The following is a 27,914-nucleotide window of genomic DNA, read 5'->3' on the forward strand; positions in this document are numbered from 1 at the left end:
GGGGAAAGATACAGAACAAATGTGCATTAAGCAGAAGTCACTGATCAGTCTGCTTAAAGCCACACGAGTACCACTTCCTGAGGACTCTGCTCCGCCTGATTATTTTGCCTTGAGTGAATACAGAGGAGAGAGAAGTGGGCACTGGAGCCCACCCGGGATGGGCACCTGGGCCAGGTCCGTGCCTCCAAATGGCCTTGTTTCTGGCAGGCACCTCGCAGCCACCCCGCCCTGCCAAGAGCTAGCCAGGCCCAGCCCTGCTTTCTTCTCTGCGCCTCCGTGAATGGTTTCCTGCCACATTTTGAGTCATTGAACTTCCATAAACACAAAGCCATTTTCTCTGACAATTGTTGCTCTTTCACTAATTATGTAATTAGCCGCGCTTGAGTGAAGGAGACCTGGTGAGCATAAAAGAGCAAAGGACAGCGGCCCGGATGGGGACCAGCTGTGCTGGGAGACAGGCAGAGCAGTCTTATCCACCTTGGAGTCAGTCCACATCTTCTCATTTTGGTCTCAGCAAAATGAGCAATGAGATTTATACCTGTGCTGATTTAAAATGTTATTCTACTTTGGACTTTAAACAACAACAACAAAAAAAGGCCAGAAGCCGAGCACCCAGAGACAGACCCTCTAAAGCGGGTTGGTCTTGTGGGTGGCATTGCACGACAGAGCCGCTCTCCGCGGTCAGAGACCTCGGGGGCACCGAGAACGCACCTGTAGCTGGAAGCACACACACTCGGGGCCGCGGGTGGAGCTCGGACAAGAGAGGGATGAGCTTGAAGGCAAGGCAGCGCTCCAGCTGGGGCTGGACCCCGTCGTGGGCATTACCAAGGCGGTAGGGGAGCACGTCTAAGGAAGAACAGTGTGAGGAGACTAGGAGACGGGACGCTGCACGGAACGTGCAAAACAGGCCCACACAGAGCCCACGCTGAGCTCCCCTTACCTGGAACGTGCACCCCAAATCCCAGAGTCCTTGGTGAGCTCTTTGGCCTAAGACAAAGTTTCTGCCTTGTCACGGCTCTCTCCCTCCCCGTGCTCAGCTGCTTTTGTCGCTAGGATTAGATGATGTCCCCCCCACCCAGTGTCACCATACTGTCACCCTCAGCCTCACTGAAGAAAACTCTTGGGTGGGACAGCTAGAGGCTTCATTCACAGCAGGAGGCAGTGTACAAGGTACAAACACTTTGGAAGACAGCAGTCTCTTAAAACATAATTACTGTGCAACCCAGATGTTTCACTCTTTGATATTTGCCAAGGAAAAGATCTGTACAAAAATTTCTGAACACATTTGTAGAAACTTTATTTGTAACATCAATGACCAGCAAGTGGAAACTGTCCAAATGTCCATCTACAGATGAATGAATGAACAAATGTGGTATATCCACACAATGGAATACTACCCAGCAATGAAAAGGAAGAAGTCGTTGAGGCACAAGGCAATATGGATGAACTGCAAAATAATTATGCAGTGAAGGGAAGCCTGCCCTTAAAGAGAGCATAATTGTATGATTCTATTTATATATAACATGCTTCTGAAAAGCAGAGCCTGTTTCGATGAAGCACCCCAATAAGTACCAGCTGGATGAAAGCATGAATAACAAAATAACCCAAAAGGTGGCAGGGAAGAGGACATCAGATGCAGGGTATGAGGGAGAGTCTAGAAGCCTGCAGGGGACAGCAGGGAGCCATTGATAGTTCTGAGCTGCTAAAGAACGTGAGCAGTTAGAAGGCTATCGTTCAAGACCAGAAAAGATGAAGTAGAGATCAGAACCAGAGAGCTGACCATTGGACTGGCAGAAAAGCAAGCAATTTGAAATAGGGTGTGAAGGTAAAATTTGGGAATTCAGAAAACTTGAGCTGAAGCAAAAAATAATTGGAGTCTAAAGATATAATTTATAGTCTGGAAACTCTAACTGAATACATCTTTTGTCTTTAAAATGCGGGGAAAAGAGCTGTCTTGCTGGGCAAATGGTCCTGAATGACTGCCGAGGTCTCTACAAAGAGACTGCAAGGCTTGTGAGCTCATGTTGCTCACAGTGCAGTCCTGGTCTAATAATGTGTGGGGTTGGGGATGTTGTTAGTGGCGGAGCACTTGCCTAACACAAACAAGATCTGGGTCCTGTCTCCAGCCCAGTCTCATGCTAGCACAGGCTGCTCTGAGCGCTTGGAGTAGTTAATACGCGTAAGCCATGTACCAGCTTGGTACCAACGCCATCATCCCCACTTTGCAGACTGAGCCCAGAGGAGCTAAGCTGTTTGCCCAAATTCTCAAACTAGCAAAAGACAGAGCTGGGATCCAAACCAGCCTGAATGTCCCCTATCTGTGCTCTGTGAATTTCATGAGACACTGCTAGAGTTTTGGAAAGCCAGCCTAATGGTATGAGCCTCTGCAATGCACAGCCGTACAGTGTTTCTCTGTCCCATGCATTTGGGCAGCTTTAATCCTAGGAACAGAAGGGATGATGCACAGAGAAAGGAGACCAGAAGGCAGGGACAGCTATCGCATGCACAAACAAATGTGTAAAAATCAAGGACTTTGGGAAGAATTGTTGGGTTCATTCTGACATGATTTGGGGGACCATCTTGAACTTGCTAGGCCAGCAGGTACACTGTAGGCTGAAGGGAGCGTGCTGGAGGGACGAACTCCAATCTCCCGGTGGGAAGACACGAGTTCAGGTCGGGATCTCAAGCTGCTTCCTTGTCCACATGCAAAGGCAGAAGCGATTAAAATCCAGCAAGAGAAGGGGAGGGAAGAGGAAGAAGGGAAGGAGGGGGGAGAGGGAATGGGAGAGAGAGAGCAAAAATGTGGAGGACCACCAGGGATGTAGCTCAGTGGCACAAGCGCCTGCCTGGCAACCGCAAGGTTGTGAGTTTAATCTCTGGCACCAAAAAAAAAAAAAAAAAAAAAAAAAAGCAAATTCATTGTTGTAAGTGAAAAAAAAAATTAAGGCGCTATGGGAAGCTTTTAACTTCAAAGGTCACTCATTGGTAAATCACTCATTGGTAAAGTAACTTACTGGCTTTATCGCAGTTTATCTATTCAGATGTTTTAGACTTTCAGACTTCATCTGTGATGGTTTCTATCTAGATGTCTCCCAAGAACCTCATGTGCTCATAAACAAGGATTTGGGAAGGTGACTGAATTATGGGAGCGCCATTATGGGCACCCCAGGGCTATTTAGCCATCAGCTTTTGTGTCTTTCCTATATTTGAAGACAGCCATCCACTTAATTTTGTTGCGTTTTTTGAGACAGGGTCTCACTATGCAATTTAGGCTGGTCTGGAACTCAGCATGTAGCCCAGGCTGACCTTGAACTCCTGGTGAGCCCCCTGTCTCAGCCTCCCTAGTGCTGGAATCACAGGTGTGCACTGCAAGCTCTGTCCACCTACTAAGAACACTGAGCACTGCCTCTGTCCGCCTTAGGTCCGGGTTTCTAGGAGGACCGAGATGGAGACTTGTGTGCAGGCTTCCCGCAAGAGTCCCTGGGCTCCAGTCCCAAGGGCAGCCAAGGAGATGGGGCGGGCAGGAACAGGATGGCCCCACGGGCTGTTGGACCTGGAGGAGGCCCAGGCCAAGGCGGTCAGGCAGCCGGACACCACGGGCAGCCTCCCTTCCTCCAGGCTCCCCCTTTTTCTTCCCGTCCTGCTCCCCACCACCACTAATTAAAACACAAATGGTGAGCAGGTTTTCTCTCCCTTCCTCTTTATGCTCTTGAGAGCTCTGAACAACTTAATGGTGTTTCTGACATCTGCATGCAGCCTTGAAATGCAGAATTTTCCAGCAAGTCTGAAGTCTAGAGAAGGCCTGAAGCATGCACGGCTCTATCCCTTTCGAGGGGCTGGGGCCCCCCAAGCACAGAGTAGGGACTGAGCAGATTTGGAAAAGAACCCAAGCTCCGAAGCCAACTGAAATCTGAAAGCCTCCTCCCTTCATTGCTTTTTTTCTCGGAGCCATAAATTCCCTGTTTTATTTTTTATTTTATTTTATTTGTTTTGGAAGGCTAAAGCTGTACTTTGTGTTCAAAAAATTGCTTCTGTACCTTGAGTGCGTGGGAAACGCTGGTCAGCTCCATCACGTGAGTCTCCCGGCATCCGGAGCCGCTCCTGGGGTCTCCCTTTATGTAAGACTTCCTGAGATAAGCATAAATACTTCTCGATGTGCCCTGCATCAGTGCTAACCCTTGTAGGAGCTGCTGGTTTACAGAGTTCCATTCTGTCCCCCAAGGATTCAGCAGCCAAGGGACGGACACACAGTTACCTCTCTTGCTCCGGGCTTACCAGGCCACCTTACTTGGGCATATGTGATGTGGCGACGTCACAGGCTCTTTCTTTATGCTCAGTTTTCATTGAACAGGTGTTCCAGGTGGAGTGGCTCATGCTCACTTACCTGAGCTACTCTAGCGGCTCCCTCCCGCTTCTCCTCCATTTCCTGGCATCTTTGCAGCTTCTCCAAGACAGAGCCTTCCCCTGGCTCCCGGCTGACACATCCCTGGGCATTTCTGTCCCCGGCACCCAGGCCTAGACGCATGGTTGCGATTTCAGCCTGTGTCCGAGGGCTGAGGACACCCACCTGTCACGTGTGGCTTCCATGCGCGGCTTCCTGCTGGTGCAAACTGGCCCCCTAAAGGACATCCAGTGTCCCATCCTGATAAATCCTGAGAAGTTGCCCAAAAAATGCTCTTCTCTCTCCCTGCCCGTCTGCCTTCCTCTCCCGATCCCTCGCTGTCTTTCCCTTTCCCCGCTTTCTCCAGGGCTGGAAGGTACTTGGTGTTAGTGACCTTGTCTGTTATGTGTCATCGCCTCTTCTGGGGCAAGCAGTTGCTTTTGGGTTTTTTCACTTTCATGGAATCTTTCTTTAGGGAATACACGTGCTCTTTCCACCTGGTCTGCTTTCTCCGGAGACTGTGTCAGTGTCAGCTCCCGGCAGCCAGCCGCCGTGCTCTCTGGTGGGTCCCAGCTCCCCCATCTCCCCAGGGCCCCTCCTCTGTCCTGGGAAACCAGGGCTCTGGGACAGCGGCCAGGGACTCAGCGGGTGGATCTTCTTGCTGAGCCCCCTCCTGCCTGCTGTCTCGGTTGCCCCCGTGCCCTGGGCTCTGGGACTGGCCCTGCCCAGAGGGGAAGACGTATTCTCTGGGGATATGGTCCCTGGAGGGGACCTGGGTGCTGCCAGGCCCTTCAAATGCCAGCTTCCAGCAGCCCTGGCATGGCACCATCTTACACCGTCCCTCAACAAAGCGTGTGAGCAGCCACCCTCTTCCGAGGAAGATCTGGCCTCTTTTTGACACTTGACTGGCGCTGTCAGCCCCTCCGGCATCTTTCTGGGAAGCTGATTTGACTGACTCCACTGCAGTGCGAAGGTGTCAGCCCCGCCCAGCCCCCAGGAGCTCGGACCACTCCTCTCCATTCTCATCATCCATCCCGTGATGTTGATGTCTCTAGGTCAATTTATGTATTAATTTGTCACTTGGTGCATAATATTTAGTACTGCAATAAAAACAAGCCAATCCTATGAGGAATTGATTTTCCTTTCCACATCTGTTCATGAAGACATAAATCTAAAAGTTTTGCTACTTTAAAAAGCCTCCAATGCAAATATGATCTCAAATTGCTAGGCTCTGAAGTTGGGCTTTTCTGTCAAAAGAGGTTTATAGGCCTGATCCTTGGAGCCCAGCCACTTGTCTAGGCTCTAGGCTCCAGTGCCATCGGTCACCGCTTGAGGTCCACTCCAACTCATTGTAACCGAGTATGATGGTACCACGTGCTCTGAGCGCACCATCAGCTCTACGCCAACCCCAGTAGATACAAGAGCCCTGAGACGCGGACCCTATCCTCAGCCTCACAGCATCCTGGAAACATCAGCTCTGCACACAGCCACGCAAAGTCAGAAAGAGGTCACTGCCCTGGGACAGGAGAGCGGGAGAGACTTGACTCACTTGTCTTTGGGAGCATTGGGGAGGTCTTTGGAGAATGTATCATTGAGGCTGAGTCAGGAAGAGTTTGACCAAAAGAAGTAAGGGCTAAGAGCATCCCAGGAGGAGGCAAAGCAGGAGCAGAATTCAGATCATGACAGATTTCTGTTTGGCCGCAGCACGGGACACAGGAGAGGGACAGCTGGGAAGAAAGGCTGCATGCGTGTGACAGCAGAGCCTCAAGGACATTGTGGGTGCGACCATAACTATTCCTTTAATTATTTGTTTGTTTTCCATGTCGGGAATCAAACTCACTTGCGCTTTCCAGATGGGTGTCCGTACCACTGAGCTAAATCCCCAGCAACCACGACTATTTCCCAGGCCTTTGGCAGTTTCTGAAGCTTTTTCATATGTGTTATCCGGCTTGATCTTCACAGCAACCCTGTGAGGAGAGGACAGCAGGAATTATTACACATCTGAGAGCTGTAAGATTTGGAAAGTTAAAGGGACTTGGGGACCTAGGAGAATCACAGGAGAACCAGGGTGAGAGCCCAGCTCGCCAGAACCCTGACTAAGGGCCTTGTCCGTAAACCACAGGCGGGTAGGAAGTCTGCAGGAGAACCTGCTCCTCGGTAGCTTCTCGTTCTGTGTGCCTGTGTGTTTTTGTTGGCTGGTTGTTCGCTTTGGGGTTTAATGCACTGACGTTGCGTGCAAAGGCCTCAGGCAGTGGCCCCTTTGGATATGCTGGTGCAGTCAATAGATTCCTGGCAGGGAAACTTGGGGAGCAGTCTCCTTCCAGATGCAGAGCTGGGGCATCAAAGTTGGCCTTGGCAGAAACGGCGGAGGCATAGCAGCCTCCCAGACATGACAACAGCTATGGCATCATAGGCACAGGGACCAGGACAATGTGTGTGGGAGTGCATTAGAGCAAAGCTCTGTGGCCTTGTCACCATGCAAGGCACCACTTGGAACTTGCCCATCTTGTTCTCCAGTGGCTTGCCTTCCCCAGGATGACAGAGTACAGCAGGCTACAGATGTGTGGGTACCTCCTTGGTGGACACAGTCACCTTAAACCTGCTCTGCTGCCAATCTCAGTTTGTTTTTGTATAAGCGTGATGTCCTTGACCTTGACCTTGAGGGACTTCCTCTGGAGCAGGTCAACCCAGCTCCTTGATGGGCAAGAGAAGAGAGAGATCTTCAGGGACTTGAGCCTCAGGTCTTTGGCTGGGGACTCATTTCTTATCCTAGGTTTGTGTCCACCAGCTTGGGTCATCTGCCTTGGTGTTGACCACAGCCAAGACCCTGGACACAGCTGTACCACCAAAGCCCTGCCAGCCCCCTGCACCAGCCTCTGCAGTCTCCCCTCCAGGATCCCAGGGTCCTCCTGCCCCTCCTGCAGCACTGGTCATCAATTTCTCAGAGAAATATCCGCATTCTCACATCACAAAACCGCCACGCTTGGAATAAATGGCGTGAGCCTCTCCTCTGAGGAGCCCCCCTCACCATCCCGTGCCCCGAGGGAGCCAGAAGGGCAGGGTCAGACATCTGATCCATTAGGTGCTTCGTAGGCTCGTCTGCTTTGTTTGCCGTCTCATTTGGCAAATGAGCCAGAAACCAGAGCATCACTTAGTACACCAGGCTGAGGACTTTCAGAGCAGGGAAAGTAGGAAGTGACTTGAGCTGGCCTTGTGGGGAGAAAGAACGGGACACAGTGACCCCTGCCAGGCAGAGCCACAGGCCCTCTGGAGGCCGGGTCTAGAGGTCTGATGTGAACAACAGAGGGAGACTCCAAGCTTCCCCCCATCCCCGGCCACAGGCCAGCTGACACAGGCTGGTGACTTCGAGACCAGACCCAGGAAGCTCATGGAGGAGCCAGCCTGTGGCCGGGTTCTGCCTGCCCTGAGGGAGCCTCCTTCTCTGACCTGGGGGAGTCTGAGGGAGCCCACCCTTAGCAGTGAGGCCAACCTTTTCAGAGAAGAGCTGGCACCCCGCTGGCCCATTTCCTCTCCAGGCTGGCCTGAGAGATGCCACAGCTAGGGGGGGACAGCTATTTCTTCTAAGAAGGAAGAAACAACAGCTTCTGTGAACAAGGCCACTTGCTGGGTGCCTGCGGTCACCTTTCATGATGGACTCAGGTTGATGGTGGTTTTATTTCTCATTTGGGCACAGTGGGTTTCTCAGCCAGAGACACAACTGCTGAAGGCTACACCGAGGGAGGCCTCCGTGTGACACTTCCTTTCCTTGATTTCCAGATGTGTGAAATTTGGCGCATTTCTCTTTCCCTGTAGGATCCTAGAATCTCAGAAGGGACAGCTGTGTGGTAGCCACCCCCCTCCTCAGCCCCCACCTTCTCTCCAGACAGAAAGGCGGACAGGTGGGTTTCGCTGATGAGGACTAAGCCTTCTCGCCAGTCCTGGAGCCCCAGTCACACGCACCCAGAGCCTCCACAGGCAGCTGAGGGGAGCAGGGGAGGAGGAAGCGGGTCCAGGTGAGAAGCCCCGTTCCTTTGGTGACAGCTGCACACAGGGGTGGACTTTTCTCCAGGATAGACCTGGGGGCACGCCCCGCTGTGTTGATGTAGGGGTGGGTAGGCTAAGGGCAGTGGCAAACAGCGCCCAAGTCTTGCTGGTTTAACAAGCTACAAGCCAGTGTGAGTCTGCAGGGAGCTCTGCTCCAGGCAGTGTCTCAGGGCCCCCAGGCTCCTTCCGAACCAGGGGTCCAGTGTCGTCTGGGGCTGTGGCGCCCTCTGCTGGTCACGTAGCCAACACAGCAGCTGGAAGAAGGGAGGGGAGGCTGCCTGGGAGGTGTTATGGGCCAGGCTTGCATCTCTTTTTGTCACCTGCTGGGGACCACACTCAGTAACCAACGAAGCTGGGAAATGCGACTTCAATGTTTAATGGGTGGTAGTGTGTCCTGCCAAAAAAATCTGAAGTTCTAACTCCCAAGACCTCAGCATATGACCTGACTTGGAGATAGGATCCTTCCTTACTGAGGCGGCCGAGTTAAAGTCAAATTGGCACCATAAGCACCCATCCTGATGACTGGAATTCTTAGGGAAAGGGGACTTGGGTCCCAGAAGACGATGTGAAGGCAGAGGGAGGACCCCTGTGCAGGGCCAGGAGCATGGAGGCTGCAGCAGCTTCTCCTCCACAGTCTCAGGAGGACCCAGCTGCCAACAACTTGATCTCAGACTTCCGGGCTCCGGAACTTTGGACATTCTCTCTCTGCTGCAAAGCCACCCGGTTTTCAGCAGTTTGTGACAGCTGCCCCAGGAAACTAAAATGGGGTGTGCACCAGATTCAGGGAGCATTCAGCCAGGTCTGCCACAAGAGCTCTAGGGTACCCCTGCCCGCCCTCCTCGTGGGCCTCCGGTCTCACCACGGGGCTTGTCTCACTCCTCCCACTCCTGACACTCATCCCTCCCTGGGACAAAGACAGAGCCCTGGCCACCGCTGGGCAGAGCCCTCTGTGGAGAAGGAAGGCGCTGTCCAGTTCCTACCCCACTTTTTCCTCTTCTTTGGTCCAGAGTTGCACAAAGGCTGCCAGCACCGTCCTTAGTGACCTCGAGTGAATCCCAATGCCCATGGGACTCAGTGTCCCTCCTTATAAAGTGGGTGCGAATCCATGGGCTTGTCCCTCTCCACAGAGGAGTCCATTTGAGAGCAACACAGAGACACTTTGGAAATACGGCTTGCTGCATCCACCCAAGAGAGCAATAATCACTGTAGCTCAGAGGCAGTAAATCCTCCCTGTGACGGCCTGGAGCTGGACAGGACCCAGCACCTGGTGACCTCGGCTGGCTCGGGGCATGGGGGCAGCGGGCGTCCACAGAGAGGACTCTGGACCTGGCAGACACCCACCCCAGACCTGGCGATGACCACCCAAGCAGGAAGGGGGCTGTGCCAGGGCGCCTGGGCACCAGCAGCTGCGCCTGCTGCCTGCTGAGACCTGGTACCGCGGCTGCGCCAACATCGAGGAGGACGGAGGGCCTGTGAAGAGCACAGCACTAATGCTGCCACTCACGGAGGCTTTACTTGCTGTCAGCAAACCCTGCTTTGATACGGCAACACCACTTGTGAATCCGCGGTGGGCTGCTGGATGGGCTGCATCCAGGCTCTCTGGGGTTATCTCTCTGGGGCTGGGTTCTGGATGTCAGCACCCTCATTTGTTAAACTGGACTCAAAATGACCCTGATTCACAACCCAGCCCCCCCCCCCCGGGAGCTCTGGGTGAGTGGCAGAGGGGAGAGGTCATCAGGGTCAGAGCTGTGGCCCGCGGGAGCCTCCTCTGGTGACACAGTCTGTGTCTCAGGAGCTGCAGCAGCCAGGATCTCCTGCAGAAAGTGGATTCCTGGGCGGCAGCTGCAGTCTGCAGATTTTTAGACTACTGGCGGCCACCGGGTGAGGGCGCTGGTGAGCAGGAAAGGAATGGCACTCTGGGCTCCTAGAACAGCGCCTGGTGCACGCAGACCGAGGGCTGGGTGAGGTTGGTCCCCATTCTTAGTAAGTCATCAGACAGGCTTCACGGCATTAAGGCTACACAGAAAGTGACCGAGTTCGACCAACTTGAACCCACTGCTGTCAGACTAAGGCCCACGTATGTTTGTACACATGCAGGTAATGGGACTCTGTCCTCCTCTCAGAAGGGAGATGAGACCATTTTTATTGTACTGGGAATTGAACTCAGGACCTTGCGCTTGCCAGGCTGGCACTATGCCACTGAGCTATATCCCCAGCTAAGAGCAATGTGATCTTAAACTTCGGGAGTAAATGAGTATCTCAGGGACTTGGAGCTGGGGAAGGAGCCTGAAGGATGCGAGCCAGAGACCCCTATCTAGCGATTCTCTACCCTGCTGCTCCTTCTGTCCCCTTCCCCAAGGCGGAACCTGTCCTGCCTGCTTGCTGGCCAGGTTTTCCTGCTGAGCACTGACAGGGAGGGACAGGCAGCCGCCTCCATGGGAACAGGGCCTGGTAGCATCTTCTTCTTAGGGATACACCTAAACTCCCTGCAGACAATCTGAAAACCTGGCTGGCTTCTCTCTGCCTACCCTAGGGCCCTAGAGAAGCCTTGTACAGGAGGGTGAGAGCAAGACCCCCACTTGGGGCTGTAAACAAAAGAGCCACGGGAAGCCAGGCAGAGCAGGAGCTGGGAACCTCTGGGCTGCCACACACATACCAGCAGCTTCCTCCTATACCAGCACTGGGGGGTAGCAGAAATGGGATGGTGCCAGGTTATGAACAACTCTCTTTTCATCCACAGACCTCCATCTCCTCATCCATAAAATGGGTATAATAACACTTGCCTATAACAGATGGTGAGACCAGGACCGCCCAAGCATTTAGCACACCTTGGTCAGTGTGGAAGCTGTGGTTTTCATTGTCATGGTCAGTGTTAAGTACAGTTCAGCAAACAGTATGCCATCCACTCGAACCCCTGCTATCAAGGGCTCAGCCTTTCCTCTGCTCCAGGGCTGCAGCGCCTGGGGGAAGAGGTGTGCAGTTCCCCTGGAACTGCACTTGCAGGACACTTGGCTTGGTACATTTCAGCTGCCACAAACATCTATGGTGCATCTGCCATGTGCCCAGGTAGGTGCACTACAGGACATCCGGAGAAAGCTGGGAGCTCACAGTCTGAGCAGGGCAAGGTGGGGAAGGGTGCCCCAGACAGCGGGGACCGTGTGCAAGGACAGAGGGTGAAGATGGCGAGGGTCCCTCAGGAGAGCTAAGCCAGCTCCCCGGGTGCTGCTGGGTTTGGAGGACTTGCTGCTCTGGGTGGGCATGGGGGGCCATGGGGGCGGTATGGCAAGGTCTGATGGTGGTTGAGAAAGGTCATCCTCCAGGAGCCTGGGGGAGAGTCCCGGGGAGCAGCTATGTTCTTATAAAAAGGAATCCAAATTCGGATGGACTCTGAAGCTGACTTACCTTCTGGCTGGGGGAACCAAGTCCTCCCACACGTCCACCCTGTCTTCCAGGGCCCACGGGACACAGCGATGGTGGCAGCAGGAGACAGAGCCAGAAAGGACACACAAGAAGGACAGAGCTGTGCAGTGCTGAGGTGCAGCACGGGGTTCCTTCTGGAGCTGGGGCCCTAACAGGAGAGGCTCGGATGACAGTGTCAGCTACCCACCCCCCATGTCTTGGGAGGGCCAGCCCTGCCCTCCTGGGTACACGCCGAGCCCGATCTCTGCGACTGGGCACGCCGAGGTGCAGACCTGGAATGAGGATGTAAGGACAAAGTGGTTTGTCTTATTTGGGACTGCAGACAGCAAATATGCAAGCGAGACAGGGAAGCAAAAGACAGCACCGCACCAGCTCGACTGAGCAGGGGACTGCTGTGGGAATCTGGGTACCCCTGGGCGACGCAGAACAGGCCTCTGAGCTGTCCTATCCAGTGGGCCAGGACCTGGGGACATGTGTCCTTCTGATGCTCTTCATCTGTGGCTCACAGCTGCTCCTAGGGGTCAGACATAAAAGTAGTAATTCCTTCCATCCAGAGACAGGCCCTGGCACAGAGAAAGTGGTCTTTTGTGGGTGGATCTTTAACAGCATCTTCTGTGACAACAGTGGGTATCACAACTGCGCTCCACACCCAGTGATGTTACCCTTCCTTTATTGCCTCCCTCCTGCACTAAAACATAATCTCTCTGCAGGCGGGATGGCCCGCAACACTGTGCCCCAGGACCCTGCTCAAGTGTTCCACAGATAGTCATTAAATAAACAAAACAGAGACTCTACCAACAGGAAGGCTTTCACCAGAGGCGGCCCCTCAACTTCTGATATGAATAATTAGCCGCAATGAAACTCTTTAAACTGTCTGTGGTGTGTTATTAGCAACAGGAGACAGAGTAATAAAATGCCCAATATGCTGGTGACTCCCTGGACTAAAGGGTACCTTTTCCCAGCCTCCTTTGCAGCCAGCAGTGCCCACGTGATTAAATTCTGACCAGTGGCTGCCACGGTCAGGAGATATCTTTAAGGATAGAGAGGGTGTGTTCCTCTTTCCTGCTGGTTGGAATTAGGACTTCAAGACTGGAACCCGAGCAGCCACTTTGGATCCTAAGTAGACACCTTGGACCACAAGATGAGGAAAGGTAGACAGTGCAGGGATCTTGATGATCAGGAAGCAGCCACGCCAGCCCTCTGCTGAATCTGCAGCCTTTGCATGGCAGCCCTGGTTTACACCACTGTTCCTGGAGATGGAGTTTTCTGGACTTGCTGCTGAGACTCTAATCACACAGAAAGCCCGATGGACTGACTTCTGGGCAGTGGGAGGCGTAAAGGACTGTCTAGAGATGGAGGCAGAGCTGGCCAGAGAGGACCCCTCTTGCTGAATGGACGCTGCGGCTTCTCCCTCCGGCCGTCTCTGGCTCAGACAGGTCCTGCCTCTGTCAGGGGTTTGACAAGTTTTCAGTTCTCTCCCCCAAAGTACAGCTGTTCTCACAGACTTTCTCTTCGAAATGGTCCCAGATGAACCCCCTTGGCAGGCCTGGTGGGACAAGGACCCACTTTCCTCACAGTGGCACCAAAGCTCTTGGTGTGTGTGGGGGACCCATTTTCCCACCTACTTTATCTTGTCTAATGTAAGATAAACTAGGACCCTCAGCATGGCATCCGGGGTGCAAAGCGGACGCTGGAATCTGCAGCTCTGCTGCTCCATACCGTGAGTAGGGACAGGAGGTGGAGACAGGGGCAGGTAAAACCCAGCGTCCGCACAAGCAGGCCACACAACACAGAGCCACAGGCACTTGGGCACAGCCATGGGCACGCGGGGCCACACCTGCACGGTGGCTAGACCCGCAGGCCCTGGAGCTGCAAGGGGTGTCAGCTTCAGGAAGCTTCTAGAAAGGCAGCCAGGTGCCTCAGTGCTCCCCCACCGGCACCGTGTTTCCCCAGGTTGCCAGGTGGCGAGGACCGCCTAGATGCTGTTGGGGTTCCGCGGTGCATTCCCCCCCCCCCCCGCCCCTGTGCTTGTGTGCCCCAGCCTCCCTCAAGGACTTGGGGAGGGATGGCCAGGCCGGGTGGCTCTGCCTCCCAAGTCCCTCTGGGGAGCGAGTGCTGGGGGAAGTCCACTTCCAGACCTCAGTTTCCTTCGGGGCACCTGGCAGAGGGGGTGCAGGGCGGCTTCGGGCCGGAGAGCCTGGAGGCGTCTGGGCGCAAGTGCGGGGGCGGGAGGCGGCCGCTGGTCGCTGACGGGCACAGCCAGCGGCCCGGCCCCTGCGCTGCCCGCGCGCGGACTCGGGCGCTGGACTCGGGGCGCGGGGCGCGGGGCGGGGGACCGCGAGTGCCCGGCCCCTCCCGCGGCGGGGCGGCCCCGCGCCGGCTCCTCCCCCGCGCCCGCCGCGCGCCTCCCGCAGCCTGGATCAGTCGCCGCCGGTTCCGCAGGTGGCAGCGATGGCCCGGTCCTGAGCGCCCCGCCATGGCCGGCGCCCCCCGCGCGCTGCGCCTCGCGCTCCTGCTGCTCGGGGCGGTGGGCAGGGCCGGCCCCCGCCCCCAGGTGAGCGGGCCCCGCGGGCCGGGACCGGGAGGGAGCGCCGCGGGCGCGGGGTGCTGCCCGGCCCGGACTTGAGCGAAACTCCGCCACCGCAGGCGAGGACGCCGTGGGCCTGGGGACCAAGGGGCGCGCAGAGTTGGTGGCCCGGGCGGACGACGCTGGGCAGCTCCCGCACCCCGGGTCGGGCTCCGCTTCCCGCCGCCCGCACCCCTCGTCGGGCGCCAGCTGCCCGAGGGCGCCCTGCGCTGACTTGGGCGCTGCGTCTCGCTCTGCCCTTCCCGAAACCACTTTCCCAACTCCTGTGCTTCTGAACCCCGTGCCAGTCGCCCTGGCACAGCCCGGGCCCAGGACCCCTGGCCTGCGGTTTCCCCTCTACCGCCCCTGCTCCATCCTCCATCAAACGCGCTGAGAGGTCTCGGAGGGCCGAGAGGGACCAGGGGGGACACCGGGCTTCCCCCCGCCCCAGGCCCCAGGTGCAGCCTTTGACTCATAGCCCCAGGGTCCCTGCGGTGGCAGCTTGCTGTCCTTCCTCTGTGACCTCCCAGATGGAACTTAAGTGCCACCTCCTCCCCCCAGCCCCTGCAGCAGACATGCAGGAAGCTTGGTGCAGGAAGCTGGGTGCAGGAAGCAGCCAGGGCCCCCTCACACACCCTGCACACCGGTTCTGAGCCCCCTGATTGACAGCCCACACCAGACCTCATCTTGGGACACGCAGGAATGCCCTGACCTGCTTGGTGGACCCTTGCATTGCCCCCCTCTGGCTCTCCTGCCTTTCCTCCACCCCCTCTCCCCAGCTCCTGGCCTGAGGAAGGTGGTCAGCTGCCCCTGGAGAGGGCAGTTGTCCAGAGATGCTGGGACGTGCTTGGGCAGAACGGAGGGCAGGCTTGGGCGTCCTGTCTTGCTTCTGGGAACACTGTCTTCTCACCACCTTACTCCCAGACCTAAAGGACTGACGTCTCTGGGGAGTGGGCCCGCGTAGTCTTAAAATGTGTACCAGAACGGATGACAGGCCAGGCAAGAGGGGGCAAACTCCATACACTACCCGAGAACCAGATGTAGACAGATGTGCCTCTCAGCTAAGGTGCCGGCACCTTTTCAGCCCCCAGATCCTTTCCCAGCCTCATTCGATGCCTTTCCTGGTTCCCCAGTGCCAACTGCCGCCCATGGTCCCTGTGACCCCCTCCCCCATGCCACAGCCCCTTTGTCATGCCGTGCCAGCCAGGCCGGGGCTTTCCTGGTGAACCTGAGCTCTTTGCAGGACGGGACTGCAGACTCACTACCGGTGCCCTGCTGCTGCAGGCTGGGAGGGAACCAGGAGAGCTCCCTGGGCTGTCTCCTCCCCTGGCTTCCGGTCCCAGAGGTGCCAGGCTCCTTGAACCTGCCCTTTCCTTTGGTCCTTCCTTTCGAAGTCCTGGGCCGCAAGAGGACCAGGGTGGCGGTGCCGGGCACTGAGTGGAGAGCGGGGAGCTTCAGGGGGAGGCCTCTGGCCTCTGCAGGGAAGTGACAGCCGCCTTGAGTTAGACTGCGGTAACTGTGACAAAACCTCACACATGCAGATCCAACGCTAGAATAATGAACCCTGCATTTTATTTTCTATGAGGTCAACAGGAATAGAGTCACTTCCCTCGTGTCAATTTGGGGAACAAAAGCTGGGGAAAGGAGAGTTCCCTGGCTGAAGTGAACCCACAGCTGAGAAACAGAAAGGATAAAAAGTGCATGGGGCTGGGGCTGGGGCTGGGGCTGGGCCCTCCTCCTCCGCAGGTCTGGGGAAGCTGGAAGCAGCTTCCCTGCAGGCAGGGAGATGGTCACAATGACTTCCAAAAAAGGTGACCTGGGCCACTGCTGCCTTGTCCCTGGGGTAGACTACTCCCCTCACTGCTCCTCACCTCCACGACTCCCCAGGAGGGAGCTGGCCTCCTAAGCAGATAGGCAGACAGACAGACAGACAGACTTTAACACCCGGAGTTAAAGCCAGACAGACTTGGGGTTCAAATATCTGCTGTTACCTGCTGATCTTCTGTAGGGTGTTTGACCGTCCCGAACCTCGGCATCCTCACCTGTAAACAGGACTTCATCACACGGCTCTTGGAGAGGATTAAAGCTCTGGCACCTGAGGTGGCAGCTTGAGCTACCCCAGGGGAGTGGATCGTTTGTCCTTGGGGACTGGGAACTGCTGGTGGACAGAGTCCAAGGCTGTGCCTCGGTTGGTGGGGACCTCATGCTGAGCTGGGCTCTCTCCACCATGGTTCCAGGAAATACAGGTCCTTCCGCAGCTGCACCCTGCCCCTGCTGTGTGCACACCCGGCTGTGCACGAGTAGACAGACCTGTGATAAAGACAGAGATGGGCCTGGAGAAGGGTGCGGGCTCTGGGAGCCCCTGTTGCTCTGTATATTTGTGTGTGGCATTGCACTGGTGCACGTTGCTATGTGTGCAACAATGTAGTTGTGTATCCATGTGTGTGTTTGTGATCCCAATGTGACACTGTGTCTATGGGAACATCTGAGAGAAAGTGTGTGTGTGTGTGTGTGTGTGTGTGTGTGTGTGTGAGAGGGAGAGAGAGACAGAGAGAAAGAGAGAGAGAGAGAAATCCTGGCAAGTGAACAGATGTCTGCTGGCCATGTCGCTGTCCAGGAGAGAGAGAGAGGTGTGCCTGTCACAGTGTCTATGTGGGTCTGGTGTGTCAGCCAAGGATTTGAGTATGTATGCCTTGGTTGGGGGCAGCATGTGAGTGTGTGCCTGGTGGGGTGTGTATGACGTGGGAGGAGACTCTGGGAATGTCTTTAAAGTGTGCGTGGCAGTGTGCGGTCCCTGTGCCCCTGAGAAGGTGTGCATGGCTGGCCTTTCCCTGCCCGCCTATCTGAAGCCCGTAACAAGAAAAAGTGGGGGGAAAAGGGAGACCTGGCAGCCGCCCCTGCAGGCCGCAGAGGGGGGAGGCAGGACCCAGGACCCTGAGCAGCCTGAAGGCTGGACCCAGTTGGGAGCTTCGGGAAATGTGTCTCTGAAGCCCCCTTTCCTCCTTCTGAGAGGCCCTCACACCTTCCCTTCTCTCTCTTGGGTGCCCAGAGAGACCAAGGTCCCCTTCCTCTCTACCCCAGTGGTTTCCAGAAAAGGAAAGAATCCGGTAGCCGTATTGGCACCGAGAAACAGGAGGCCCTTTTCCAGGTGGGCCCGGTCTCGGAGAGGCAGCGCCTTCCGGTGATGGAGAGCCCAGGGCTTCCTCTCCCCGTGTCTTCCCTCCAACGCTGCCCATTGTGCAGGGCTCGGCAGTCACCTGTGTGTGTCCCGGACTGTGCCCCCTGATGAGGACTCTGAGGCCCCAAGAGATTAAAAGTGTCCTCTGTTGACAGACAGAGCTGGGATATGAACCAAAGACTCGGACTCTCTGTGCACGACTTCCTCTGCAGACCACACCCCAAATTCCCAGTCTGAGGGACGTCCAGCCTTACTGACGCCTCAAACCTGGGCATTGTCCCCGTTGCCTTCTTTCTCCCAGGGCCACTCCGGGAAGCCCCAGCTTCCCCTGACACCCACCCCGGGCGGGGGTGCGTATCTGGGCAGTGGGGGCCACCTGGCACCCTCCCAGGCTGGGGCCCCATGTCTCCTCCTGCTTCACTTTGCCACCGGCTGGACTTGCTGCTGGAAGATGTCACAGACTCGGCAGGGTGATTGGTCCTGGGCCAGGAAAATGTGCTAGGTTCTTCCTTCTAGAGGCAAAGGAATGTGGGACCCTGAAATCCAGGAAGCCAGGCCTCCCTGTTCCTTCCACTCTGCCCTCTCTTAGAATCAGAGCCCCTAAGAGGCACTGCATGGACGGAGCCCTGTCCGCCTGCCAGGAGAGTTCTAAGCCCTAACTTGGTCCTTGCAGTGGTCTGGGGTAGAGGGGGGCAGAGGTCTGTTGTTCCCATTCTCACATGTGTAAACTGAGGCCAGAAGTTAAAACTTGCACACAGACTTGCACACTTGCCTCATTTGTTGGAAGCCCCAGGATCAAGCCCAGATCTGAGCTCACAGCTGGGGCTGTTTGCCCACCACCATGACCCCTGGACATCCAGGTGGGCTCCAGCCCACCCAGTCTACCCAGCCTCACCCAGCCTCAGCCCAGACCGCAGCCTGTGACTGTCTGCCCCTCCACTCTCCTGCTGTCCCCATGTTCCCATGTTCTAGGTCTTGGTCCCGACTGTGCCCTTTTGCTGAAAGCCCTCCCTTCCTGCAGCCAACCGTCCCCCCTCCCACCGTCCAGTGCCATGTCCCCACCTCCCGGTCCTGAGTCCCCCAGAGCTCACACTGCACCAAGACCCGATCCAGCCACTTCTTGTCTCGCTTTCCTGCAGAGCATTTGAGCTCTGACGCCAGGCAGCCTCCGTTCACCTCCACACACTCCCCCCCACCCCCGCCACAGCCACAGGCCAGAACCTGGCCCACTTGCGGCTCCTCAGGGGTCCGAGAGGCCACAGATCCAGGCAGCTCTGCTTGCAGACCAAGGTTCCCAGGCGAGGCTGAGAGAGATCCCTCGTAGATCCTGAGCAGGGGTGGGCAGAGAGGGCGCTAGTTCTGTTGCAACACAGCCCTTGCACCCAGCGGGGAGAAGCCCGGGCTCCCGGAGAGCTGGTGGCTGATGGAGCCACCTCTGTCTGCAGCTCCTGGAGTGGGTGACCGGGCTGCCCTTCGTGGTGCTGTCCCTGGAGTCGCAGAGCCCTCCGGCCTCCTGCCTAGGTGCACCTGCTGCCCCAGTTCCCAGCTGTGGCCGCCTCCCACCAGTCTTCCTACTGGAAACAAATACCGTCAGGGGCTGTCTCCGTCTCCCCGTCTCCCCGTCTCTGCCTGTTTACCACCAGCAGCTGCTGCACGGAGGGGAGGGAGGAAGAGACCTTTCCAGGGCTAAAGAGGGAAGGAGAGAGAGGCAGGTGGGCGGAGGCAAGATGGATCCTCCAGGACGCTACTGTAAACCATGCCGCCCCCTCACTGGTGGTTATGGTCACGCACGGGCTTCGTGGTTGGTGTGATTGACTCCTTTTTTCCACACCCCTCCCCAAATACAGCACACATGTTGACCTCTGCTCTCAGAAGAGCTGTGTCCTTCAGGAAGCCTCCATCAGCTCCTCATTTCAAGGAAGCTCCCGGGGCTCAGAGCAAGCACACACCCCTCATTCTGGAATTTTCCAAGTGGCTAAGGACAGCTGTCTCATAGACCCCGACTCAGCCCAGACCCGCGCAGGCTTACTCAGAAACCATCTTCCGTGCATGCTTTGGGGCTTTGCAAGTCAGGGGTACAGGCCTCGGAAGGGTTGTTGATGATTTAATTTCCACGCACGGGTACATGTTTGGGATCTCAAGAAGCAAATTTTGGTTTTAAATTATGTATAGATCCTAAATTGTATACAAGGGGCTCTCTGGTCATTTCAGCAATAGCAGCCTCTAAATGAGGAATTTTAAGGTCTTTTAGGAAAATATGAAAGCAGAAAGCACCGCAGCCTCAGGCATCGCCGAAGGCGACACGCAGAGCTGGACGGAAGGGATTGCTTGGGTGGGGAGGGGGCACCGTGCGCCCAGCAGCCAACTCTGGACCTCCTGGGGATTGTAGACTTAAGGTCAGTTGTGGCACCTTCCTGACTCTTCCTCCGGCCCTGGGACTCTGCCTGCTCCGTATAGATGTATAGATGCTGGGTGGGGCTGGAGGGAGTCCTGGGGTGTCCATTGTTGTCCTCTTTTACCCGTGATTGCATTTGCTAATGATGGACATCCTGGCTCTGTCTGCTGCACCAGATGCCACCACACCCCATGTCTCAGTTCTCCAGGAAGTCACCAGGCTCCACCTCCTGAGGCCCTGTGCGCCCTTCACGGAGTCCCTCTCCCACTAAGCCCTGCTTTCTAGAAGGAGTTCTAGAAAGGTCACAAGTGCAAGTAGTCTCCAGACAGGCTGCCTGGGCACCAGACAGAGGGGAACCCCAGGCAGTGACCAAGGCCTGGCCCTCAGGAAGTCTCTTCTTCAGCCAGAGCGGGTGACACCACAAATGAGTGACACCCTCCCCTCTTCCCCCTCACCTGTGCACCCCCAAAGACATCCATTCAGTAGCAGTTTTCTGTGTGCCAACAACACATCGAGCTATGCACGGTCCCTGGGAGGGGTACAGATGTCAAAGGCTGCACCTGGGTCCCCTGTGTGACACACACTTGTTCCTCTCCTGTCAGAGGTGACCAGTGCCCAGTAAGGTTAGGACTATGAGGTCTCCAGGAGCTCAAGAAATCAAGAGCACATCGGGGTGGCAGGGGGCGGGAGAAGGGCTGGCTGGACCCACGGGGGCCCCATTTCTGCTCCCCTCCCCCCTCCAGGGTGCCACTGTGTCCCTGTCGGAGACAGTGCAGAAATGGCGAGAGTACCGACGTCAGTGCCAGCGCAACCTGACTGAGACTCCAGCCCCGGCCACCGGTGAGTGTCGCTGGGGCCCAGCCAGCTCTCAGAAGGCTTCGATGGACCCCGAGTGCATGGCTGGGCATGGTTTCCTGTCTGGGACGCCACATGCGCCCTGTGCCTCCGTCCCTGGGTGGAGCTGTCCCCTCTCCCGAATGCCCTCTGTCCACTTTCCACCTGTCCCGAATCCGCAGGTCCTTGACGGTCAGCTCAGGCTCTTTCTTCCCCAGGGATGCTGTTGTGTTTGGCCCTTTCCCACCCACCTCGTCAGCTCTGGGCAGCTGTTTCTGTCCTGTCTCATCTGTCCCGTCTGGTCCCTCCTGCCCTTAGTGTGAGCCTATCGGAGTAGGGACCCCGCCTTTCCACCTGTGTCTCCTTAGCCCGTCCCAGCCTATGCATGGATTGATGAACCAGCAGATCCAAGAGCACCTGCTATCAGGAATTGGTCACCCAATTCCTGTCACCCCAGCACTCTGGGAGCCTGAAGCAGGAGGATCAAAAGTTTGAGCCCAGCCTGGGCAATTTAGCCACTTAGGGGAACCCCTGTCTCAAAACAAACAAAAAAATTAAGAAGAACTGAAGATGTAGCTCAGTGAAAAAACTCTGGGTTCAATCCCAGTATCGCAAACAAAGGAAAAACAAACCACAATAAATACTGTGGCGAGTTCATGGGGGTGGTGACTGGAGCCAGACGGGCCAGGTTCAAATCCTGGCCCGTGATTATAGCACAGAGGAAGATTTGTCTTCTCAGCTTCCTGAGCTGCCATTTCCCTCTGACCTGTGAAGTGCGGTTTAAAATTAGGCCTAGAAGAATTGTTTATTGAGCACTTACTACTGTAAGTTAGCTGTGTGACAGCCTTTATGCCCACAGCGCTTGGGGCAGGAAATACTGATGTCTTACACAGAAGGAAAGTGCTCGGCATATAGTAGGCACTCGCTGCAGGGGAGTGGGGTGCAGCTCTACAGTGTGGGGGCCTTGGGGTGGGGAGGGGAGAAGCACCCAGCCAGGCACAAACAGACACTCAGAGACTCTTCTCCTCTCCCCAGGCCTGTTCTGCAACAGGACCTTTGATGACTACGCCTGCTGGCCGGATGGGCCCCCGGGCTCCTTCGTGAACGTCAGCTGCCCCTGGTACCTGCCCTGGGCCAGCAGCGGTGAGTCTGCTGCCTTCCCTGTGTCGTGGAGGCCGAGGGCCTGTGGGAGAGCTGGCCGGTCCTTGCCCTGAGATGTGGCTTTGGCCACTGCAGAGAGTTTCCAGGCCTTCAAGCCAATGGCCTGCCTCACTTGGGAGACGGGGTGTCGGCAGGCGTGGGGGGCAGTGTGGGGTCTGACTTAAGATGGAAAGTGACTCCCCTGACCTAGTGGTTGGGGAAGAAGCCACGCGGGGACAGACGGGGGCTGCACAGGGTGTCCTGGGACTGTGCATCTGTACTATGTGTACCTAGGTAACCCTTCTTGTCTGCTTTCTGGCTCTTTAGGGGTTCACGGGGAGCCGTGGTCGGGTGTTGGTGGCATGGCCCTTACATTGGGAAAGGTCCCTAGGTAGGTGGGAAGGAAACAGATCTCCGAGGTGCAGGGGCCCCCTGACTTGAGGGCTGACTAATATGTCCTCACACTGTCGCTCTGTCCCAGCCTCCTGTGCTGAGGCTAGGAGTGGGGAGTGGATAGTGAAGTCCAGAAGCCTGGCCACGAGGTGCTGGGTCTCCATAAAGGGAGAAAGACGCTTCCCTCCATAAAATGTGTCAATAGTATTTATTGACACGGTCTTCTCCTGAAAGGTCACTCCTTCACTCTTTTCTTTGAGACAGGGTTTCACTGTGTAGTTCAGGCTGACCTTGAACTCATTGTACAGCCCAGGCTGATCTCCAACTCACAGCGATCCTCCTGCCTCAGCCTCCCCTGCTGGAATTATAGGCGTGCGCCACCACGCCCCGCTCTCCTTTACTCTTACAACTACTCCATGCTTCTGCTTCTTGTCCAGATGAGGAAACTGAGGACCCAGGAGTTTAATGAGGTGGTAAATAGCACAGCTGGGATTTGAACCTGGCTCTGCTCTGACCTCGGAGGTAGCTGGGAGGGCCTGACCCCACGCAGAACACAGCCCACAGGCAGCAGTGAGAATGAGCCCAGGATGGGTGAAGCCAGAGGTCTTCCTGGAGGAGGCGGCCCTTCAGGGCCTGACCTGGGCTTCATCCCATCGCGTCCTCTGGCAGAAGTGAGGTGCACAGGGTGGCGGGGGCCGGCAGAGAGACAGGCACAGGACAGGCCTCAGAGCACAGGGATGGCCCTGCTCACCGCTTCGCACACATACCTCCTTGAGGCTTCCCACCCACCCTCTGAGGCAAGTAACCCACGGCCTTTCCATTTCCAGATGAGAAACTGAGGCACAGAGATGCTACGTGTTTTTTTCTAGACTCACAGGAACCAGTGGCAGACCAGGAACCTATAGGTTGAAGTCGCTGTGTTTCAGTGCTATGTGTCATTTCCTTGATTGGCAGGGGTGGGTTGCCCGTGTGTGCAGCTCTGGCCTGGGACCGCTGAGTGGCCTGGGTGACCTCTGCAGGGGAGAAGTGCCAGGAGCCCTACCATCTAGTGGCTCCGCCAGTAGCTGCTGCCCGGCCTGACTGTGTGACAGGAGCAGGTCCCCAGATCTCTCTGGGCCTGACTTACCCCTGGGAAGCTGGGACAGGGTGGTGAGGTGGGGAGCAGCAGATCTGGGGGAGAGGGTGACTGTCGGGGCTCCCTCCTGCCTGCGTACCTCCACCCTACCGCCCGCCCATGCACACACCTGCCCGCCTCTCCCGGGCTGGGGACCGCCCACTGCGTGGCCAGCCTTAACTGGGCCTCTAGACCCCTGGGAGCCGAACAGGGGACAGGGCCCATCACTCAGCACCGAGCGCCCCCAGCTCTGCCGGCTGCTTGTGGCTCCATCCATCACCTTTAATTTTATTTGAGCAGGAAATAGGTCCTGGTGGTGCCCGTTTACGAGTGAACACGGTTTTATTGCTTTCTCCATGAAGATAACGGCCTCTGCGCGGCCCCCTGCCAGCTCCCTCCCCTCCCCCGCGCCCGGCTAATTTACTCCCTTCTCTGACACTCAGAATCACCGAGGCTGCCTCCTCTCTCCGGAGTTAAGGGCCTCACAGGCACTCACACAGCGACTTCAACCTATAGGTTCCTGGTCTGCCACTGGTTCCTGTGAGTCTAGAAAAAAACAGGATCCTGAGGCATAATTGCCATCTTTGGCCTGGCACCCCCTTGGCAGAGGCGGTTGGCACTGGGGGCTCCCCAGCCCACCCAAGCCGTGTGGGAGCAGGTTGGGGCAGTTCTGAAGCTTCCTTGTGCTGAGCTAGGGTCCCTCACAGGGCCAAGTAGGTATACCGTGTGCTGAGGACCGCAGTGCTGGAAAGCTTTAGCACCCCTAGGCCTGAGAAGCCAGGGGCAGGAACTGGGCCTGAGGTCCACCTGGCAGCTGGCGCTTTTATAGAGAAGCCACCAGCAGGACCGCGGCCACAGAGAGGTGAGTCCACTGCTGGAGCCTCAGTATCAGGCAGGGAGAAACGGCCGGCCTGGGTCTTCCATCTCAGTGCTGCCCACTGCCCCAAGGCAGCAAAGGACAGGGGACAGAGTGATGCTGTCCCCAGGGTCAGCCTTCTGGGGTACAGAGCTGGGCAGAAGTGGCTGCTTTGGAGGAGAATCAAGGTCAGAACAATTGTCAGAGTGCTAAGCTAAGTCTTCACCTGGAGCTAGAGGTGCCCCGAGACCTTCAGGGTTGCGGGGTGTGCCGAGAAGCTACTGAGGTGCTGAGGAAGGTCAGAGCCAATGTGTGCCCGGGGTGTGGCCTTGGGCAGGAACAGGTGGCATCAGGGTCAGGCCTGGAAGAACTGGGAGAAGCTGCCGAAGGGCTGTCCACAGAGGGAGGGGGGTGACATTCAGGTGGCACCTCGGACACAGTGCCAGGCCTCAGGCTACACAGCTATACAGCGTCCCAGGGAGGCCAGCAAAGCCCTGGAATTCTATCCTGGGATTGGGGACTTGGGGGTCAGGGTGGTGCAGAGGGTGGCAGCAGATGAGTGCCGGGAAGACGTGTCCCTGGGAAGCACCTGGGGACCCAGGCTGTGTGTGGGGCCGCAGGGGCTTCCTGGTACCCCTTGGGTGCCTGAGGGGACCTCAGCAGCCTTATTTACTCACCAGCGTGAATCTACTGATTACAAATCATTCCAGCCTCATTAGCTGCCCCTCTCCTGATTTCTACCTATCTGTTAGCTTAGTTCTAATTATATGAGAGTCATAAAAAGCCTTTAAAATAGCCTATAATTCACAATTTAGAAACTCTGGCAGGTGCCTCCCTGCGTGATATTGAGCCTGGGAGTTCTTATGGCAGCCCAGGGTTGCTAAGGGGAGACTGAGGCCCGAGCTGGGCCCCAGGAGCTCTGGCTGGAGTGGTACCATTCACTGTGGCCTCCCTGAAGGAGGGTGGGGCGCACAGAGCCTTCACGGCGGCTGGGTTTTGCAAGCCTCCTCTGCACTGGCGTTTCCCGAGCTTCGTCTCTTGAGGAAGGACCCCCTTTCACAGCTGAGGAGACCGAGACCTGGGAGGTGGAGTGAGCCATGCAGGGTCCCACAGCTGGATCTGACCCAGAGCCCTGGGGCTCCCCCTCCTGGCTCCTGAGGCCGTGCACGACCCTTTACCCTGACCCGAGCAGGTGCCTTCATGGCCAGTCTGCCTTTGACCCTTCCCACCACTGCAGGGAGGACCGATATGAGTCTCAGCGCCCCTGTCTGTAGAATGGGGCCCAGCAGGCCTGGCTGCCACCTCTGTTGCCACGGTGCAACGACTAATGGATTCATGAGCAGCTCTCCACAGCCCTGAGTGCTCGCGTCCACGTGGAAGGGCGGCTGTTAGCTTGATTACAGGCGCTGCCGAGGCCGCTTCCGGGAGGGGAAGTGTTTAATTGGGGGTTTTATTTCCAGCACCAGGGGCTGACTTAATGAAATATCCCTGGGCCTCCTGGCATGCGGAGGCTGCCCGGGTTCACCTCCTGTTGACAAGTGGAGCCGAGCCCCTGGCTGTGATTGGCCAGCTGCTCCAGGGCCAGATAAAGCTGGGCTGATAAGCAGGGCCGAGCAGGATGCAGCCCACCTCCAGCCGGGATGGGCGCCTAGGGACCACGGACTCCACCGGGAACAGCCCTGGCTTTTAATATTGGATGCTAATGAAGGGGAACTGACAGCAGGCTGGCTGGACTTCTCGGGCACACAGCGATCTCCTGACTCTGTGCCAGGAATGTGCATGTCTGTACCCACCTCCCCAGCTGGCTCTGAGCAGAGGCCCCGGGGCAGTGCCAGCTGCCAGCGGCTACACTGGCAAGGGGAACCTCCTGGGAAGGGCTGCATGGTGGGAAATCCAAGCTCCGAGGAAAGGCGGAGGAGAAATGGCACATGGTCACTGTTGACTTAGCAACAAGTTTGGCTGCTAACCTGGCCTCCGGGGCCCAAGAGGTAGGGGGAGAGTCTTCACCATGCTATTCCTAGCTGGTGATCTTGGGCAAGTTGTGTGGCTTCTTAGAGATTCTTGCTTCATCTGTAAAATGGGATCAACAGCACCGAGCTCATAATGTGGTTCTGATGTGCAAACCACAGATGTGGAGGAACAGATTCTGTGCCAGCCCAGCCTGCAAAGCAGGTGTGTGTGGGACAGGTAGGGAGAGGCCCTGCCATGGCAGCGTGCCTGCTGTGCCTGTGTGCTAGCTGTGGGAAGCCACACCGCTGTGGGCCACTGTTTCCCTTCCCGGGGCGCCCTGGCCTCCCCGAATTCTCTTCCCTTCCTGCCCTCCAGCTGGGCTGCCAGGCCAGGCTCTGACGCCAGTTTCATGGAGTCGGCCCAGGTCTCCGTATCTGCAACCATCGACTGATCTTGCTGCCCAGCAAAAACCTTGACCCCAGGAGAGAATGTCCAGCATCCATGCCACAGATAAGAGAAGTGTCCTGGGGCCTGAGACGCTCCCTTCAGGTTGCTAAAATCAGAAGCTTGCCTGTCCCTCTTTGTCTTCCTATGGGCCTGATTTTGTTAGTAACCAAGTGCTCAGCCCACAGCTGGTCCCCACTGGAAGTTCTGCCATTAGCTTTTTAGGTTTTTGTTTCTCTTCTGGGTGAAGTCTTAAAAGGCAGGTTTGTCCAGAGGAAGTAATGCTTTGAGCTAATCTGCCTGCCGTGTGCCCAGATGATGCCTTTCTCTTGTTCAGGGCTTGTTCATGAAAGGAGGGTGAACGAGGACAGGAAGAGCTGGGAGGCTGCCCTGCTGGGTGGCGGGGAGGACAAGGTCCTGTTGCATGACGGGCCCCACTGTAAAGGTCTCCCTGCCACCTCACCAGGCTGGGGATCTGTGTAATGGAGCCCCTGGCCTAAAAGGGTGCCCCTGGGGGCCCGATTGGGGGCTGTCAGTGCTCCCCACAAAACACAAGGCCATGAACCTCTCCTCACTGCTAATTCGCCCATCGGGACACTGACCAGTCTCTGTCACCCAGGGCCTCTGGTGGCTTCTCCATTCTCCTTTCCTGTCACAGTACAGGAAGCTGGTCTTTAAAATCCTTTTAAAATGTGTTTTGGGGCTGCAGCTTCCCTCCTTGAGTCCCTGTGCCAGCCCACCTCCCCTCACCCTTTTGTCCCCTGTACCCTGGCCTTGGTGCCTGACTTATGTCCTGGGGAGGTAAGGAATGAGGCCCCTCCTCCTAGAAAGCACTGTCCTGGCCTCCCGTGAACCTGGGGCCACAAAGCCACCCATCTCCCTGGGTAGGCGGGTAGGAGGGATGGAGGGAGACTGCCCCAGCAGCTGGGCGTCCAGGTGGGGTGACAGTGGTCACAGGTGGTGTCCCACTGCCAGCTCTTCTGGGGCTGTGTTTGCACCACCCCCTTTCTGAGGACTTTTCTGATTTTTCTTTGAGAGCCTTCATTCCAGAAGGATCACTGGATCGCCTCTCTCTCTCCGGCGACTCCCTCAGACTGGGGCTCCCCAAATTGGAACTGATTCATCCCCTCTCAGCTCTGCAGTACCGGCTTTGGTCTTAGGGTCTCTTCACCCCAAGGAGTGTGAGAGGGAGATGGGGG

The 27,914-nt window shown here is 56.6% G+C and overlaps 1 protein-coding gene and 1 long non-coding RNA gene across 3 annotated transcripts in view; one reads left to right on the forward strand and one right to left on the reverse strand.

The window, feature by feature from the left end:
- The first annotated feature begins 14,245 nt into the window (after positions 1-14,245).
- Positions 14,246-27,914, forward strand: part of Glp1r (glucagon like peptide 1 receptor) — a 30,292-nt gene continuing 16,623 nt past the window's right edge. The window contains exons 1-3 of the mRNA XM_063238975.1: positions 14,246-14,399; positions 20,728-20,824; positions 21,854-21,961. Of these exons, the coding sequence (XP_063095045.1) occupies positions 14,322-14,399; positions 20,728-20,824; positions 21,854-21,961 (283 nt within the window). The 5' untranslated portion in view covers positions 14,246-14,321. The remainder of the gene's footprint in view (positions 14,400-20,727; positions 20,825-21,853; positions 21,962-27,914) is intronic.
- LOC134473711 (uncharacterized) lies at positions 15,962-19,291 on the reverse strand. 2 transcript variants are annotated; one of them, XR_010044107.1, is made up of 2 exons: positions 18,820-19,291; positions 15,962-16,721 (listed from the first exon to the last, which is right to left on the reverse strand). It is a non-coding gene; the product is annotated as an uncharacterized LOC134473711 (long non-coding RNA). The 2 variants fall into 2 exon arrangements; XR_010044106.1 differs by having other exon boundaries at positions 18,681-19,291.

The sequence above is a fragment of the Cavia porcellus genome, unplaced genomic scaffold, assembly GCF_034190915.1.
Source record: "Cavia porcellus strain 051 isolate PalLab524CR breed Dunkin Hartley unplaced genomic scaffold, mCavPor4.1 scaffold_28, whole genome shotgun sequence".
NCBI classification, from domain to species: domain Eukaryota; kingdom Metazoa; phylum Chordata; class Mammalia; order Rodentia; family Caviidae; genus Cavia; species Cavia porcellus.